Below are 19,833 nucleotides of genomic sequence, written 5' to 3' on the forward strand. Positions count from 1 at the left end.
ATTTGAATTGACACACACAATCCATGTCTCAAGGCTTCACATTCCTTCTTTAACCTGTTTCCTTACCTTTATATACTGATTTGAAGTGGATTTAACAAGTTACATCAATAATGGATCATAGCTTGGCCCTCTCCATATGTGTTGTGTTGAATTTCCCCCAAACATAACACCTTGTATTCAGGACAAAAAGTACATTGTTTTTCTAAATTCTTTGCTGTATTACTTTAGTGCCTTGTTGCAAACAGGATGCATATTTTGGAATATTTTTGTTCTGTTCAAGCTTCCCTTTTTTCACTCTGTCAATTAAGTTAGTATTGTGGAGTAACTACAATGTTGATCCATCCTCAGTTTCCTCCTACCACAGCTATTAAACTCTTAACTGTTTTAAAGTCATCATTGGCCCCCTGGGCGAAATCCCTGAGTGGTTTCCTTCCACTCCAGCAACTGAGTTAGGAAGAACGCCTGTATCTTTGTAATCACTGGGTGTATTGATACACAATCCAAAGTGTAATTAATAACTTCACCATGCTCAAATGGATATTCAATATCTGCTTTTTAACATTTTTACCCATCTACCAATAGGCGCCCTTCTTTGCGAGGCATTGGAAAACCTCCATGGTTTTCTGGTTGAATCTGTGTTTGAAATCGACTGCTCGACTGAGGGACCTTACAGATAATTGTTTGTGTGGGGTACAGAGATGAGGTAGTCATAAAAAAACATTTAAAAAAAACATGCAACTTGTTAACATATGTTTACTCCTGAACTTATTTAGGCTTGCCATAACAATACTTATTGACTCAAGACATTTCAGCTTGTTATTAACTTGTAAACATAAAATTTTAAAAAACAAAACATAATTCCACTTAATTCCAGTGACAAAAAAATAAATAAATGTAATCCATTCTAAATTCAGTCTAACAACAAAATGTGGAAAAAGTCAAGGGGTGTGAATACCTTCTGAAGGCACTGTAGGCTATGGGGAGATGACACATGCACACATTCTTTTTCTTTTTAACTATGAAAGGTTCAAGCAGACCGTGAGCCGTACATCATTCTTATTAGAGAGGAGGAGAGGTGCCTTCATGAGTTGCGACTGCATAATGTGTCCAAAACTCCCCAACCAGGTGAGATGAGACCGTTTGTATTTTTTTCCCCTTAGAAATTCATACCCAGCATGGTTTGTCATGTTTTCCTAAGCTAAACAAATATAGGTTAACATGTTCCTTCTCTATTCCATAATAGTCAATGTTCTTAGATTAGTTTTTTTAATGGCATTACATGATATGCATACCACATTAGAGTAAAATCATTTCCAGTCCCACAGGTATCAAAATCTGAAACAGCACCACACATCAGCACATCACTGGGAACCAGGCCAGTTAGACAGTGGACTAGGTTTCCCTCTAGTGGCAGTAGAGTAGGTTACATCTCAACATACCGCATTATCATTGTGGTTACTTGCCCCCTTTGAGTCCAACGTTACTGTCATGATGGTGAGAACAGCTCATTATCAGAGATGTTTGTCTTGCTCCTCTTGTTATTACTGTACTATGGTCGGCAGGTAGCCTAAGAGTGTTGAGCAAGTAACTGAAAAGTCACTGGTTCGAATCCCCGAACCGACTAGGTGAAAAATCTGTCGACGTGTCCTTGAGCAAGGCACTTAACCCCAATTGCTCCTGTAAATCACTCTGGATATGAGCGTCTGCTAAATGACTAAAATGTAAATTATTCACAACGATCAAACAAGGACTGCCGCTGTACTGTTTGCCTTATAATGCATGACAACAAACCACCAAACACATGTATAGCCCCCCCCCCCCCCAAAAAAAAAAACCCAACAACATTTGACACACTTTGATGATTAAAATTTGAGAGAAAAAAGAAGACTGTACCTGATTTGTTTTTCTTATTCAGACTGCAAGGGTATGTGGGACCACTTGAATTGCTGGTCTCCTGCTTTTGTAGGGGAAACTGCATCACACAACTGTCCCGATTTCTTCAAATCAGAAGGTGAGAGACCCCCACCCCACCCCTGGCTGTTATGATGTGTTAGACCCCACCCCTGGCTGTTATGATGTGTTAGACCCCCACCCCACCCCTGGCTGTTATGATGTGTTAGACCCCACCCCTGGCTGTTATGATGTGTTAGACCCCCACCCCACCCCTGGCTGTTATGATGTGTTAGACCCAAAACCCACCCCTGGCTGTTATGATGTGTTAGACCCCCACCCACCCCTGGCTGTTTTGATGTGTTAGACCCCTACCCCACCCCTGGCTGTTATGATGTGTTAGACCCCCACCCCACGCCCTGTCTGTTATGATGTGTTAGACCCCCACCCCACCCCTGGCTGTTATGATGTGTTAGACCCCCACCCCTGGCTGTTATGTGTTAGACCCCCACCCCACCCCTGGCTGTTATGATGTGTTAGACCCCCACCCCACCCCTGGCTGTTATGATGTGTTAGACCCCCACCCCACGCCCTGGCTGTTATGATGTGTTAGACCCCCACCCCTGGCTGTTATGATGTGTTAGACCCCCACCCCACCCCTGGCTGTTATGATGTGTTAGACCCCCACCCCACGCCCTGGCTGTTATGATGTGTTAGACACCCACCCCTGGCTGTTATGTGTTAGACCCCCACCCCTGGCTGTTATGTGTTAGACCCCCACCCCTGGCTGTTATGTGTTAGACCCCCACCCCTGGCTGTTATGTGTTAGACCCCCACCCCAGGCTGTTATGTGTGTGTTCGTTAATGATCCATCAACAAGATAATTTGTTTCCATTCAATACAAAAATGTTTGTCCTTCTACCATAAATTGTTGATGGATGCTCATACAGGCGATAGACTAAAAGGACAGAGGAGTGGTATAGAGTTCATAAAAGGTCTGCTTGTGGAAACAGAGGCATCAAGAAGTGATTTTATGACAACCTTACGTAACACAAATGAAGCCTGCAATAACTACTGCCTGCACTAAAATACCTGAGAGATTGAACCTGCGTACTACGTAGGTCTTAGAAAATCTTAGGTATGTTCTATGGTCAATGTTTTTTACTCTGATGCCGACTATTTTCCTGGCCAAAATTAGTTTATTTGAACAGTATAGTAAGTATTGATGAGGCTGTATGATTTTCCAGGTAAAGTGGACCGGAACTGCACAGACATGGGCTGGACGGACCCATTCCCTCCTTACGAGCATGCATGTTTCAACGAAACCTTCCACTTACTTGGAGAGGTGGGTGGGTACATGTGTACTTTTAGTATGTGCTACATCAATGTTTCTTTAACTTGATGCAGGACAAGTACTTAAAAATAAGGGAAAGCCATATAAGTGTTGAGCATTGATTTAACAATACGGACAATTTATGTAAAACAATTCTTACCCCAGGTCTCTTTTTCCTCCCAGTCACATGACTCCCACATGTACTTCCCCTACGTGAAGACCATGTACACTGCAGGCTACGCTCTCTCTCTACTCTCTCTCACCATTGCCATCCTCTGTCTCTTTAGGTGAGAGACAGAGAATCAAGTCTAAGAACTGTTATGATGAAAATGTGATCATCCATTTGGGTACCCAGTAAACTACGCTGTAACCAACATGCGTGTCTTAATATTGGGTCTCAGTGGGGGATTAAACATATTACAAAAACATGTTGGTCAAGGAGGACATTTCAAACTGCTTTTACACTTTTCCTGTTGTCTAGGAAACTGCACTGCACCAGAAACTACATCCACATCCAACTCTGTTTCCTTCATCCTGCGTGCTACCTTCATCTTCATCAAAGACTCTGTGCTCTTCACCGATGAAGACTTCTACCACTGTGATGACTACCCAGTACGTATCTACTGTACTTTGTAGTGACTGTCAATGCATGTGTGAATGGATGAACACATTGATAGAGAAATTAGTCATTTAGTGTGTGAAAGTGGAATAACTTACTTTTGTAACTCTTGAAAAAAAATCATTGTTTTGATAAAAGTTATTCATCTTTCAACATGATATGAACATACTAAAATACCGCTCCTATATACACACAAAAGTATGTGGACAACCCTTCAAATGAGTGGATTCGGCTATTTCAGCCACACCCGTTGCTTATAGGTGTATAAAATCGAGCACACAGCCATGGAATCTCAGTAGAAATTGACAGTAGAATAGTCTTACTGAAGAGCTCTGTGACTTTCAACGAGGCACCGTCCATCATAGGATACCACCTTTCCAACAAGTCAGTTCGTCAAATTTCCGCCCTGCTAGAGCTGTCCTCGGTTGCAACAATCACTACTTAGTTCCATACTGCCTCTGGAAGCAGCATCAGCACAATAACTGCTTGTCGGGAGCTTCATGAAATGGGTTTGCCATGTGCAATTGCAATGCGCAATGCCAAGCGTTGACTGGAGTGGTGTAAAGACCACCGCCATTAGACTCTGGAGCAGTGGAAATGCGTTCCCTGGGATGATGAAACACGCTTTACAATCTGGCAGTCCGAAGGATTAATCTGGGTTTGGCGGATGCCAGGAGAACGCTACCTGCCCCAATGCATAGTGCCAACTGTAAAGTTTGGTAGAGGACGAATAGTGGTCTGTTTTTCATGGTTCGGGCTAGGCCCCTTAGTTCCAGTGAAGGGAAATCTTAACGCTACAGCATACAATGACATTCTAGACAGTTCTGTACTTCCAACTTTGTGGAAACAGTTTGGGGAAGGCCCTTTCTTGTTTCAGCATGGCAATGCCCTCATGCACAAGCAAGGTCCATACAGAAATGGTTTGTCGAGATCGGTGTGGAAGAACTTGACTGGCCTGCACAGATCTCTGACCTCAACCCCATCGAACACCTTTGGGATGAATTGGAACGCCAACTGTGAGCCTGGCCTAATCGCTCAACATCAGTGCCCCACCTCACTAATGCTCTTGTGGCTGAATGAAAGCAAGTCCCCGCAGCAATGTTTCAACATCTAGTGGAAAGCCTTCCCAGAAGAGTGGAGACTGTTTTTGCAGCAATTGGGGGGGACCAACTCCACATGAATACCTATGATTTTGGAATGAGATGTTTGACTAACAGTTGTCCACATACTTTTGGTCATGTAGTGTATATATATTTTCTCATCATATCCTGTAGGTGGTGTATAAGTTAGTGGTGATGTTCTCCAACTACTGCATCATGGCTAACTACAGCTGGCTGCTGGTGGATTGTCAATACCTCCACACCCTGGTCAGCGTCTCCTTCTTCTCCAAGAAGAAACACCTTTGGTGGTACATCATCCTGGGCTGGGGTACGGACACCTGTCCCCTCTACATTACAACAACACTACTGATACCATGTCATTGTCATCTAGCAATGTCATGTCATTTTGATCTGTTAAAAGACAGACTTGATAGTGAACTATTAACTGAAATGAGAGGGTTGGATTTAACTAAACCGTTTTTGTTTTGTTTTCCTACATAGGTTTGCCAATGATTGTCATTGTATCCTGGGGCTTGGCAAAATACTTCTGAGGATGAAGGGTGAGATACAGATGAATGGGATGTCATCTGTTTAAAAGAGTCTATGACAATTGCATCATCATAGTTCACATACATGCATATGTTTCCCTTTCTCCTCAAGCTGCTGGAAGACAAGGGTACACGACTGGGTTTGGTGGATTCTCCGATTACCAGTCCTACTCTTCATAATTGTAAGTGCGTCAATCACTGGTGATAACTAATGATTAGGCCTATGCATTGTTCGAGATGGAATACCAGGGCACGTTCTCAGAGCATGCGCAGACCAGCTGGCAAGTGTCTTCACGGACCTCTCCTTGTCCTGGATTGTAATCCTAACATGTTTCAAGCTGACCACCATTGTACCTGTTCCCAGGAACTCCAAGGTAAACTGCCTAAATGACTATCACCCTGTAACACATCACATCTGTAATTATGAAGTGCGTTGGAAGGCTGGTCATGTCACACATCAACACCATCATCCCAGACACCCTGGAACCACTCCAATTAGCGTACTGCCCCTACAGATCCACAGATGATGCCATCTCAATTGCATTTCACACTGTCCTTTCCCACCTGGACAAGAGAAGAAATAACTATGTGAGATTGCTGTTCATAAACTACAGCTCAGCATTCAACACCATATTCCCCTCCAAGATCGGGACCCTGGGACTGAACCTCTGCAACTGGATCCTGGACTTCCTGACAGGCCGGCCCCAGATGCTGAGGGTAGGCAACAACACCTCTGCCACGCTGACCCTCAACACAGAGGCCCCACAGGGGTGTGTGCTTAGTCCCCTCCTGTACTCCCTGTTCACCCACAATTCCAACACCAAGTTTGCTGACGACAACGGTGGTAGGCCTGAACACCGATGGTGATGAGACAGCCTACAAGGAGGAGGTAATAGACTTGGCAGTGTGGTGCCAGGACAACAGCCTCTCCCTCAATGTCAGTAAGACCAAGGAGCTGAGCGTGGACTGCAGGAGAGAGGGGAGAGAATATCCCAATCCACATTGACGGGGCGGTAGTGGAGCAGGTCGGGTGCTTCAAGTTCCTTGGCGTCCACATCACTAAGGTCTTAACATGGTGTAAACACACACCCACACAGTCATGAAGAGGGCACAACAATGTCTCTTCCCCCTTGGGCCAAAAAGATTTGGCATGGGCCCTCGAATTGGCAAAAAAGTTCTACAGCTGCACCAGAGAGCATTTTGACTGGGTGCATGACCGCTTGGTATGGAAAATGCAATGCTCTCGACCGCAAAGCGGGTGGTGTGGAAGGCTCAGTATAATACTGGGACCGAGCTCCCTGCCATTCAGGGGCCAGATTCACAAAACCTTCTTAATAACCTCTTTGGGATAGGGGGCAGTATTTTCACGTCCGGATGAAAAGCGTGCCCAAAGTAAACTGCCTGCTACTCAGGCCCAGAAGCTAGGATATGCATGTCCCATTTGGATAGAGAACACTCTAAAGTTTCTAAAACTGTTCAAATAATGTCTGTGAGTATAACATAACTTATTTGGCAGGCGAAACCCCGAGGACAAACCATCCAGAAATGTTGTTTTGTTGAGTTCACTGTGGTTTCTATGGGTAACTAGATTTATGAGGCACCTGGTTGCAGTTCCTATGGCTTCCACTAGATGTCAACAGTCTTTAGAAATTGGTTGATGTTTTTCCTTTGAGAAACATCCAAACGTTTGACTGGTACTGTATATACACATACCAAGTGCACAAAACATTAGGAACACTTTCCTAATATTGAGTTGCACCCCCTTTTTTGCCCTCAGAACAGCCTCAATTTGTTGGGGCATGGACTACAAGGTATCAAAAGCGTTCCACAGAGATGCTGGCCCACGTTGACTCCATTGATTCCCACAGTTGTGTCAAGTTGTCTGGATGTCATAGCTTTCACCTGGTCAGTCTATGTCATGGAAAGGGCAGGTGTTCTTAATGTTTGGTACACAAGAAAAACCACACACACTGACAACACACACTCATATGCTGCTACTCTAATGCTTTATTTGACTTCTATTATGATCTATCCTGATGCCTAATCCAGCCTTCGTGTGTATATCTACCTCAAATACTGTACCTCATACCCCTGCACATTGATCTGGTACTCCCTGCTGCAGTGCATTCGGAAATTCAGACACCTTGACTTTTTCCACTGTTATGTTATTCTAAAATAGCTTGATGAGAAGTGAAACTGATATACCTTATTTACTTAAGTATTCAGACCCTTTGCTATGAGACTCGAAATTGAGTCCCGTTGATCATTCTTGAGATGTTTTTAAAACTTGGAGTCCACCTGTGGTAAATTCAATTGATTCGACATTATTTGGAAAGGCACACACCTGTCTATATAAGGTCCCAAAATTCAGGAATTGTCCGTAATGCTCCGAGACAGGATTGTGTCGAGCCACAGATCTGGGGAAGGGTACCAAAACATGTCTGCAGCATTGAAGGTCCCCAAGAACACAGTGGCCTCCATCATTCTTTAAATTGAAGATGTTTGGAACAACCAAGACTCTTCCTAGAGCTGGTTTCCCGGCCAAACTGAGCAATTGTGGAAGAAGGGCCTTGGTCAGGGAGGTGACCAAGAACCTGATTGTCACTGATAGAGCTCCACAGTTCCTCTGTGGAGATGGGAGAAACTTCCAGAAGGACAACCATCACTGCAACACTCCACCAATCAGGCCTTTATGGTATAGTGGCCATAAGTAAAAAGCACATGACAACCCGCTTGGAGTTTGCCAAAAGGCACCTAAAGGACTCAAACCATGAGAAACAAGATTCTGATGAAACCAAGATTGTCCTCCTTGGCCTGAATGCCAATCGTCACATCTGAAGGAAACCTGGCAACATCTCTACAGTGAAGCAGCATCATGCATCTACAGTGCGGCAGCATCATGCTGTGGGGATGTTTTTCAGCGGCAGCGACTACGAGACAGTCAATAACGAAGCAAAGCACAGGGAGATCCTTGATGACAACCTGCTCCAGAGCACTCAGGACTTCAGACATTGTCCTGTTGGAAGGTGAACCTTCGCCAACGACCCTAAGCACACAGCCAAGACAACGCAGGAGTATCTGCAGAGAAGAATGGGAGAAACTCCCCAAATATAGATGTGCCAAGCTTGTAGTGTCATACTCTAGAAGACTTGTGGCTGTAATTTCTGCCAAAAGGTGCTTCAACGCAGTACTGAGTAACGGGTCTGAATAATTATGTAAATGTGATATGTATTTAAAAAAAATACACTTTCTAAAAACCTGTTTTTGCTTTGTCATTATGGGGTGTAGATTAATGAGGGGGGGGGAAGAAATAAATCTATGAGTAAGGTATTTGAGTAAGGCTGTAACAAACAAAATGTGGAAAAAGTCAAGGGTTCTGAATACTTTCCGAATGCATTTTAGCTTCATTCTTGTATTTTTTTTTACTGCATTGTTGGAAAGGGCTCGTAAGCAAGCATTGTCACTGTTAGTCTCCACCATTGTATCCGGCATATGTGACATACAATTTTTTTTTTTTTAACTGATTATGTAAATATTACTTTTACTCCCTACGGTAATCATTTGTTGCCATTCCATTGCAGATTAATTTGGTATTTTTTCTGAGCATCTTAAGAATTCTGGTGGGAAAACTACAGATGCCAGACATGCATGGAAATGAATTCAGCCAATACAAGTGAGTTGTCAACATGACCATACATTACCAAAGCATTAAGGATGTTTATTATGTAGGCTAAAATAATGACTTAATTGCTAACAGTGTTACATAACCTGTGTTAACCTTCTGTAAGCGTTGCCCAGTCAAACCTGAATGACCAGCACAATGGAAAACTAATGGAATCTCTCAAAACATGTGTACAGTATTGATTTGTGTCTTGTGTATTGTAAAATTGAATTTTTTCCTTGGATATTTTCAGGAGACTTACCAAATCAACTTTTCTTTTGGTGACCCTCTTTGGTGTGTACTACATCCTTTTTGCCTTCTTACCCATAAAAGTCAGTGGTTTAACATACAAAATATGGACCTTTGTTGAGCTGGCTCTTGCATCAACACAGGTAATTTTCACTGACTTTTCTTTTTTTACTTTGCGGGAATACTAATTGAAGTCTAAATTCCCCTTTCTTCCCTTTCAGGGCTTTGGAGTTGCTGTTCTATACTGTTTTCTAAATGGGGAGGTAGGTTTTTTGCGCATTTCTCAAAATTATTATGTAAGTTGAAATAAGTGGTATAAATGGGCAATTGCTAATATTAGGCAGCAGCCATGATTAACTAGTGCTCGATGATACACTATCCCCATCCCCTCCAAACACAGGTACAGTACGAGGTACAGAGGAGATGGCGCAGGTGGAGGCTGAAGCAGCATCTACACGAGGAGCCCAGACAGCATGGTTCCATGAGCCAAAGTGTCTCTCCCCTTACCCAGGTCTCCTTGCTTCCATGTTACGGACTAGCCAGCCTGGCCTTAGACAGACCCCCCCCCCCCCCCCCCAGGCTTAAAGATCTAGGACATTTGGGTTCAGTGGAAATCCTAAGAAACAAGAACATATTCAAAAAGGGACTCAGCTCTTCATCATCATCATCATGTGAAAGAGGTCTGGTTATGACCAGCCTTTTGTCCAGAGAATTTATCGGCATGATTAAAAATTCTCACTTTTTATTATACTTGGAAGACAGATATTTTAAGAAACATAATTTACTGTTATTTTGCACCAATGTACTCTTTTCATTTTTTTTTTTACATTTTCTGAAATAAATACCCAGATCAAGGGCTGCACATTTTCAACAGGATAAACAAATTGCTGGTGAGCATTTGTTAGACCAGTCATCTTGGTTGTCTCTAAACACTTTACCCATGTAAAATCTCAGATTTGGTCCCTTTTCTTCTTGTTCATTGTAACCTATTATAAACTGTGTGGTTCGAGTCCTGATCGGCTGACAGCCATGGTATATCAGATCTTATACCACGGATAAGACAAAGCATTTAGTTTTACTGTAATGTTTACATTGGTAACCAGTTCATAGTAGCAACAAGGCACCTCTGGGATTTGTGGTATATGACCAATATACCATGGCTAAGGGCTGTTCTAAGGCACAACGCAAAGCGGAGGCCATAATACCACACCCCCTCAGGCATTATTGCTTAATTATAAAATGGTTCTAAAAAATAAAAAAAAGTGCACGAATGTCCTAAAGAACCTCTACATTGGATACTTTGCTTTCATTTCTTCCACCAAGGCAATATATTCTTTTATGGCATCTTCTTTGGACTTTCCTATTGGATTGAAAATAGAAACAGGACACATTGAAGATTTGTGTTACATTCAAAACAGAGAGAGTGGAAAAGCAGAATACATTGTCCAAAAAAATACTTACCTTCCTGTGCTTTCCAACCATCCCATTTAGATTTTCCTTGGAAGTCAAATATTCCCGGACGCTCTGTGGACACAATGCATACATCTTAAAAGTTCTCTTAGAACAAAAAAATATTGCTTTAACTGGCAGGTATTGGCAGTCTGATAGACACTTGCCCATCGGTCAGGAATATTTTTTGGTTACCCGAAGATTATGATCACTGAATAAAAATGTAAAAAGCAACAACTTCTCCAGTTCAGTTCATATAAAAAGGAAATCAGTCAATTGAAAATAAATGAATTAGGCCCTAATCTATAGATTTCACATGACTGGGAATACAAATCTGTTGGTTAGATACCTTTAAAAAAAGTAGGGGCGTGGATCAGAAAACCAGTCAGTATCTGGTGTTACCATTTGCCTCATGCAGCCTGACATCTCCTTCCCATAGGGTTGATCAGGCAGTTGATTGTGGATGGTTGTCCGACTTGTCTTCAATGGCTGTGCAAAGTTCCTGTATTATGGGGGGAACTGGAACACGCTATCGCACACATCGATCCAGAGCATCCCAAACATGCTCAATGGGTGACATGTCAGGTGAGTATGCAGGCCATGGAAGAACTGGGACATTTTCAGCTTCCAGGAATTGTGTACAGATCCTTGCAACATGGGGCCGTGCATTATCATGCTGAAACAGGAGGTGACGACGGCGGACAAATGGCACGACAATGGCCCTCAGGATATCGTCTCGGTATCAGTGCATTCAAATTGCCATAGATAACATGCAATTGTGTTCGTTGTCCGTAGTTTATGCCTGCCCATAACATAATCCCACAATGTGGCACTCTACTCACAACGTTGACGTCAGCAAACCGCTCACCAACACATGCTCTCTGCTTGGTACAGATGAAACCAGGATTCATACGTGAAGAGCACACTTCTCCAGTGTCCATCAAAGGTGAGCATTTGCCTACTGAAGTCGGTTACGCGTCAAACAAGAGTTAGGTCAAGACCCTGGTGAGAACGACTGGCACACAGATGAGCTTCCCTGGGAAGGTTTCTGACAGTTTGTGCAGAAATTCTTCGGTTGTGCAAACCTACAGTTTCATCAGCTGTCCAGGTGGCTCGTCTCAGACCATCCAGCTTGTGAAGAAGCCAGATGTGGAATACCTGGGCTGGCGTGGTTACACGTGGTCTGCGGTTGTGAGGCCAGTTGGACGTACTGCTAAATTCCCTAAAACAACGTTGGAGACGGCTTATGGTAGAGAAATGAAGATTAAATTCTCTGGCAACAGCTCTGGTGTACACTCCTGCAGTCATCATGCCAATTGCACATTCAGTAAAAACCTGGAGGAACAAAACTGCACATTTTAATGGCCCTTTGTCCCCAAGTCCAAGGTGCACCTGTATAATGATCATGCTGTTTACTCAGCTTCTTGATATGCCACACCTGTCAGGTGGATGGATTATCTTGGCAAATGAGAAATGCTCACTAACAGGGATGGAAACACATTTGGGATAAATACACTTTGTGCATTTGGAACATTTCTCTGATCTTTTATTTCAGCCCAAAGACTGAACAGTAACTGGTGCAACTGTTCAGGTCACTTGCCACAGACAATAAGGCAACCCTTAATGTCAATCCCTAAATGGTTTGAAACTGTTTACTTACAGATAAAAGGCAGCTAAACAATTGTTAAGTCAATACATTCTGTAACTCTTGAGAAATGCATATAGAGGCAAAATTATACACCTTTTAGTAAGACACTTTAAAGGCTGATAACTGCTTAAAAGTAGGGTCAGAAGTTGGGGCACTGAGGCACTACTTTTATTGGTATTTCCTGCATCATCTAGTAGCTTTGCTGTAGGTAGGAAATCCTAGGAAATTCTGTAACTGACACAAGCTGTCTCCAATTAATCCCTATCCAGTTGTGTGTTTGGCATGGGCATGGCCTAAGTCAGAGGATTAAATCGCACAAAATCTATTATTTGGCAAGGAGTACTGTTTGTAGATCAGTGATTCTAAACCTCACTTTGCTCAAACTGATCCTCCCCAACGGACTCCAAAGTTGTCAATTAGGGGCCGTTTAATAAGGGGAGAGTCAATGAAACCAACCATGGAAGTACTATATGTTGTAGCAAACTTCGGCGGTAGCCCCAACCAAGACTTGAAGCTGTGATTGTCAAACCAACACATGAACTGTTACGCCAAGAAGTCCAAACCTCTTGGTGTACAGTTAAGGTGTTGGCTTGACAGTCGATGGATCCGGGTTCGAGTCCTGGTCAGGGCTACTCCCCGAATTCACTTCAATATACTTTCATGGTTGGTTTCATTGACTGTCCCCTTTAACTGCCCTTAAATAATACAACTTCTGAGTGCGTTGGAAAGGATCCGTTTGAGAAAAGTGAGGTGTACAAATCGTATTCCCTGCCAAATAATAGGCTGTGTGATTCAGCGCTAAACCTCCCCTAGCTTTAGCGATCCCCGCGCTAACCAGACATGGATTGATTAAGTGGAGACCGCTTGTGTCAATTACAGAACATTTCCTACCTGCAGCAGCACTAGTGGTCAATGCTGGAAATATCAGTAAAAGCATAGTGCCTCAAAGTGCCACAAAACTCCTGGCCAAACTCACAACTTCTTATAAGTACAATGCATTCAGAAAGCATTCCGACCGCTTGACATTGTTACATTACAGCCTTATTCTATTCAGAGATGGTTGTCCTTCTGGAAGATTCTCCAATCTTCACAGAGGAACTCTGAAGCTCATTCAGTGACCATCGAGTTCTTGGTCACCTCAGTGTGCTTCGTCACTATCCTGTCTCCGAGCGCTACGGACAATTCCTACGACCTCATGGCTTTGTTTTTACTCTGACATGCACTGTCAACTGTGGGACCTTACATAGACAGGTGTGTGCCTTTCCAAACCATGTCCAATCAATTGAATTTAACACAGGTGGACCCCAATCCGGTTGTAGAAACATCAAGGGTGATCAATGGAAACAGGATACAACTGAGCTCAATTTCAAGTCTCATAGCAATCAAATGTAATTATAAAGCCCTTTTTACATCAGCAGATGTCACAAAGTGCTATACAGACACCCAGCCTAAAACCTCAAACAATGCAGAAGCACAGTGGCAAGGAAAAACTCCCTAGAAAGAAGGAACCTAGGAAGGTACTGAGGCTCTGAGGGGTGGCCAGTCCTCTTCTGGCTGTGCCGGGTGGAGAGGCCATCTAAGGCCAGATTGTTCTTCAAGATGTTTAAACGTTCATAGATGAGGATTAAAGCAGGGTTAAATAATAATCACATTGGTTGTAGGCCAAGCATAGCCGAGCATTCAGAGGTCGAGACAGCAGGTGCGGTAGAGAAAGAGTCAAACAGCAGGTCCGGAACAAGGTAGCACATCTGGTGAACAGGTCAGGCTTCCCTAGCCATGGCAGAACCGTTCAAACTGGAGCAACAGCACAACCAGGTGGACTGGGGACAGCCAGGAGTCATCAGGCCAGGTAGTCCTGAGGCATGACCCTAGGGCTTAGGTCCTCCAGGGAGGGGATAGAGGGTGAGAGAGAGAGAATTAGAGGGAGCATACTTAAATTCACACAGGACACCAGATAAGACAGGAGAATTATAACAGTCTGACCCTAGGCCTCTGGCACATAGACTATTGCAGCATAGATAATGGAGACAGACAGGGGTGGGTCGGAAAACACTGCGGCCCCGTCCGACGATACCCAGGGGGACAGGGTCAACAAGGCAGGATATAACCCCATTCACTTTGCCAAAGCACAGCCCACACACCACTACAGGCATATCAACAGACCACCAACTTACTACCCTGAGACAAGGGTGGGTGTAGCACACAAAGATCTCATCCACCGCACGAGCCAGAGGGGGCACAAAACCGGACAGGAAGATCACGTCAGTGATTCAACCCACTCAAGTGACTCACCCCTCATAGGGACGGCATGGAAGAGCACTAGTAAGCCAGTGACTCAGCCCCCGTAATAGGGCCAGAGGCAGAGAATCCCAGTGGAGGGACAGCAAGGGCAGTTTGTCAATCCAGTGCCTTGCCGTTCACCTTCACACCCCTGGGGAAAGACTACACTCAATCATAGGACCTACTGAAGAGATGAGTCTTCAGTACGGACTTAAAGACAGAGTATGCGTCTCTCACGTTGATAAGCAGATCATTCCATAACAATGGAGCTCTATAGGAGAAAGCCCTGCCTCCAGCTGTTTGCTTAGAAATTATAGGGATAATAAGGAGGCCTGCATCTTGTGACCGTGCATATGTACGGTAGGACCAAATCGGAGAGACCGGTAAGAGCAAGCCAATGTAATGCTTTGTAGGTTAGCAGTAAAACCGTGAAATAAGCCCTTGCCTTAACAGGAAGCCAATGTAGAGAGGCTAGCACTGATATGAGCACATTTTTTGTTTCTAGTCAGAATTCTAGCAGCCGTGTTTAGCACTAACTGAAGTTTATTTAGTGCTTTATCCAGGTAGCCGGATAGTAGAGCATTGCAGTAGTCTAACCTAGAAGTGACAAAAGCATGGATTCGTTTTTCTGCATAATTTGACAAAAAGTACAATTTTTGCAATGTTACGAAGATAGAAAAAAAAGTGGTCCTTGAAATATTCTTGATATGTACGTCAAAAGAGATCCAGAGTAACACCGAGGTCCTTCAGTTTAATTTGAGACGACTGTACAACCATCAAGATTAATTGTCAGATCCAACAGCAGATCTCTTCGTTTTTTGGGACCTAGGACTAGCATTTGTTTTGTCTGAGTTTAAAAGTTAAAAGAAATATCCCGCCCTCCACTTCCTTATGTCTAAACAGGCATCCAGGGTAGGCAATTTTGGGGATTCACCATGTTTCATCAAAATGGACAGCTGTGTGTCGTCCACATGGTAGTGAAAGTTGACAATGTGTTTCAGAAAGATATCACCAAGAGGTAGAATATATAGTGAAAACAATAGTGGTTCTAAAATAGAACCTTGAGGTTCACCGAAACTTACAATTGATTTGTCAGAGGACAAACCATCGACAGAGACGAACTGATATATTTCCAACAGATAAGATCCAAACCAGGCAAGAACATGTCAGTGTAGACCAATTAGCGTTTCTAATCTCTCCAAAATAATGTGGTGATCAATGGTGTCAAAAGCAGCACTAATATTTAGGAGCATGATGACCGATGCAGAGCTTTGTTCTGATGCCATTTAAAAAAGGTAATTTAACATCTTCACAAGTGCAGTCTCAGTGCTATGATGGGGTCTAAAACCAGACTGAAGCATTTTGTATACATTATTTGTCTTCAGGAAGGCAGTGAGTTGCTGTGCAACAGCTTTTTCAAAAAAAATTTGAGGGGAATGGGAGATTCGATATAGGCCAATAGTTATTTACTTTTTCTGGGTCAAGGTTTGGCTTTTTCAGTAGAGGCTTTATTACTGCCACTTGTAGTGAGTTTGGAACACATTCAGAGGATAGGGAGCCGTTTATTATGTTTAACATAAGAGGGCCAAACACAGGAAGTTGCTCTTTTAGTCGTTTAGTTGGAATAGGGTCCAGTAGGCAGCTTGACAGTTTAGAGACCATAACTATTGTCTCCATTGATCCTAGGTCCTGGCAGTTCTGTGCAGACTCATGACAACTGAGCTTCGGAGAAATACTCTGATTCAAAGTGGAGTCCGTAATTTGCTTTGTAACGATCATTAACTTTTCATCGAAGTTCATGAATTTATCACTACTAAAATGAAAGCTATCCTCTCTTGTTGAATGCTGCTTTTTAGCTTTGCGACAGTATAACATTTGTTTGGGGGGGATTGTTCTTATTATCCTCAATTAGGTTGGAAAAATAGGATGATCGAGCAGCAGTGAGGGCTCTTTGATATTGCACGGTACTGCCTTTCCAAGCTAGTTGGAAGACTTCCAGTTTGGTGGAGCGCCATTTCCGTTCCAATTATCTGGAAGCTTGCTTCAGGGCTCAGGAATTTTCTGTATACCCAGGAGCAAATTTCTTGTGACAAATGTTTTTGGAATGAGCGGGGTATATGGTCACTAGTGTAACCAGGAGGAGAGGCCTCATTTAACACAGTAAATTAAATCAGGCTTTGAGACATGTTTCAGTCCGACCAATCACAACAAGATTATGATCAGTGATTAGTTCATTGACTATGACTGCCTTGGAAGTGAGGTGTCTAACATTAAGTAGTCCTGTTTTGAGATACTATCACAATCGCTTTCAATAATGACAGGAATGGAGGAGGTCTTTATTCCAATGAGATTGTTAAGGCGAACACCGCCATGTTTCGTTCAACCTAGATCGAGGCACAGACACGGGCTCAATGGGGATAGCTAAGCGGACTACACTGACTATGCTAGCGGCAGACTCCACTAAGTTGCCTGGCCGGCCTGCATGCACCCTGGCCTGCATGCTATCTCATTGTGGAGCTAGAGGAGTTAGAGTCCTGTCTAAGTTGAGGGATAAGATGAGAGCACCCCTCCAGCTTGGATGGAGTCTGTCACTCCTCAGCAGGCCAGGCTTGCTCCTGTTCGTGACGGAGTCCCAGAAAGAGGGCCAATTATCTACAAATTATATATTTTGGGAGGGGCAGAAAACAGTTTTCAACCAACGATTGAGTTGTGACTGTTGTAGAGCTCAACACTCCCGCTAAATGGGAAGGGGCCAGAGACAATTACTCAATGACTACAGTGACTATACTAGTGGCAGACTCCACTAAGCTGCCTGGCCGGCAGAAAAGATCAGCTCATGAAGCCATGTTGTGTTTATACTTTTTGTTCAGTATATTTACATGCAGAAGTGCCACATATTGCCTGCCTTTCACATACAGGGGAGGAATCTAAAAAACAAGTCCTGGAAATTCTTTGTATTTCGGTTGTTATCAGTAAATAAATTATCAAAGCAGGCTGACTGCCATACAGTTGTCTATCTTTCACAAAGATCAGTTTCAGGCTTACTGGAAATATTTGCAATTTGGTTCTTTTCAATTTTTAAAAATCACCTGCCCAAAGGGGCAACTGTTCAGGACAACCGGTTGAAAGTTTCTGTTGGCCAAATTAGTGATACCAGTTGAGCATGCCGACAGCATTTCTTTCCAGAAGCCTTTAGAAAATTGTCTGGCTGCGGGGACATTTATACTACGATCTGTACTTAACAGATGCTGTTTCATCCTTTCCTACACTTAAATTGCCCTTGTTTAACGGTTGCATCTGAAGCTGTGCTTGCAACACAGTTATCCTCACCATAAGGCGATAGTTCTTCAGTATATTATGAGGACAGCGACTGCAATTAGATGACAGTGTTAATGTAACTACTTAGCTTTTTCGGCTGGTGGAGGTCCTGTAGAACCATGTAAAGATAAAGAGTCCGGGTGAAAAAGTTGAATGAAAAAAAACAAAGACATTGGTATATGTATTAAAAGAAAAAACCTTCAAGTTTGGCAGATAGTAGCAACAAACAGCACGGAGACAAGTCCGGAAGTTGAGGACGGAGCGATTGATTCGCGTGTCCCCACAGAGGACGAAAGGGTCTGAATACTTACGTCAATAAGGTATTCCTTTTTTTATGCCGGGGCGACAGTGTAGCCTAGTGGTTGGAGTGTTGGACTAGTAACCCGAAAGGTTGCAAGTTCAAATCCCTGAGCTGACAAGGTACAAATCTGTCGTTCTGCCCCTGAACAGGCAGTTGGCCTAGGAACAGTGGGTTGTCATTGAAAATAAGAATTTGTTCTTAACTGACTTGCATAGTTAAATAAAGGTAAAATATATACACACATATTTTCAACAATTTTAGTTTTTTTAACTGTTTTTGCTTTGTCATTATGTGTTTTTGTGTGTAGATTGATGAGGAAAATGTTTGTTTTTTAAATCCATTTTAGAATAAGGCTGTCATGTAACAAAATGTGGAAAAGGTCAAGGGGTCTGAACACTTTCCGAACGCACTGTGTCATTTATATCTCGATGCTTAAAGTGGTACCAGAAAGATTAGGAAATAATCAGGGATTTGGCTTTATAAAGGAGGTGCAGCCTGTAGGACAGGTTGAACAGATTGACTCACCCGTGTTGATGTTGCCAAGTGTCGCCTGCTTGTACAAACCATATATTACTGCTAGTTCAGCGTAGCTAGGTTGTACCGTCAGCCTCCTTACAGCATCGGCAGCTTTTTCAAATTCAGCCTTGGAAAAAAAATAATGATTAAGTATTGTATTGCTATCCTTGTGGGGACCAAATAATTGATTCCCATCCAAAATCTCACTCCCTAACCTTAATTAACCTATCCCTTAACCCTACAGCTAACCCCTAACATAACATTTAAAAATATATATATATTATTGTGGGGACTGAAAATATCTCCCCACTTGTTCATATGTTCCTTGTGGAGGACTTCTGGTACCCACAAGGAGATATATAAAAATAAATAAATAAAACACACACACACACTGACAATATGTATATTATAACAATGACAACTGAGCTGATGCCAAAGAAGTCTTCCACACCACATTGTGCCATGTAATAAAAACATTTCTAACTGACTGAAAATAGGATGAATACCTTAACACCAAAAAATAATCTCACTATGACAAAGTCAATCCTATGTGCCACACACATCAGTGAAAATGCACGTCTACACTAAGCTACATGCAGTAGATTCATAACAGATCAACTGCAAAAAAATTACAAATATTTAAAAATAAATGCATAACAGATTCAGGTATTAACACCTGGAAGGTATCAGTAACATTTTGACAGATTACTTTGGGTTAGTTACTGCACATATTTATATATAAAAGTACGTTTCTGCTTACCATAGACATGTTGTTCAACAGAAAAAGCCCTAGCTACTCTTTGCATGTGGAAATGCTCACTTCCGTGATTCCGTCTTACCTTTAACCTTTGAGTAGGTTGCGACACCTCAAATCCCATTGGAATAGCGGAAGAAATGGGAGGTGACAAATGCAATAGCCCA

General features: G+C 42.9%; 2 protein-coding genes across 2 annotated transcripts; one reads left to right on the forward strand and one right to left on the reverse strand.

Annotated features, from left to right (window-relative positions):
* The first annotated feature begins 975 nt into the window (after nt 1-975).
* On the forward strand, nt 976-10,269 carry LOC110528807 (secretin receptor). The gene is given in 14 exon segments (XM_036982865.1): nt 976-1,125; nt 1,916-2,011; nt 3,138-3,235; nt 3,407-3,510; nt 3,705-3,743; nt 3,745-3,835; nt 5,117-5,270; nt 5,444-5,489; nt 5,491-5,502; nt 5,603-5,672; nt 9,072-9,163; nt 9,405-9,543; nt 9,622-9,663; nt 9,801-10,269. Coding segments are annotated over 13 exon segments (1,413 nt in total). The 5' UTR covers nt 976-1,125; nt 1,916-1,926; the 3' UTR covers nt 10,242-10,269.
* On the reverse strand, nt 10,128-19,763 carry LOC110527451 (acyl-CoA-binding protein). Its single transcript, XM_021608726.2, has 4 exons — nt 19,673-19,763; nt 18,922-19,039; nt 10,862-10,924; nt 10,128-10,760 (listed from the first exon to the last, which is right to left on the reverse strand). Exons 1-4 carry the CDS (start codon nt 19,679-19,681, stop codon nt 10,687-10,689), a joined length of 264 nt encoding a protein of 87 aa, XP_021464401.1. The 5' UTR covers nt 19,682-19,763; the 3' UTR covers nt 10,128-10,686.
* Between the last annotated feature and the right edge of the window lie 70 nt (nt 19,764-19,833).

The sequence above is a fragment of the Oncorhynchus mykiss genome, chromosome 7 (genome assembly GCF_013265735.2).
Source record: "Oncorhynchus mykiss isolate Arlee chromosome 7, USDA_OmykA_1.1, whole genome shotgun sequence".
Lineage (NCBI taxonomy): Eukaryota > Metazoa > Chordata > Actinopteri > Salmoniformes > Salmonidae > Oncorhynchus > Oncorhynchus mykiss.

Coding starts and splice junctions, on each gene's coding strand:
- LOC110527451 (XM_021608726.2), bottom strand. Junction 10,925..18,921: donor ACTTGGCAACATCAACACGG/GTGAGTCAATCT, acceptor TTGTGTCCACAG/AGCGTCCGGGAATATTTGAC. Junction 10,761..10,861: donor TGGTTGGAAAGCACAGGAAG/GTAAGTATTTTT, acceptor TCAATCCAATAG/GAAAGTCCAAAGAAGATGCC.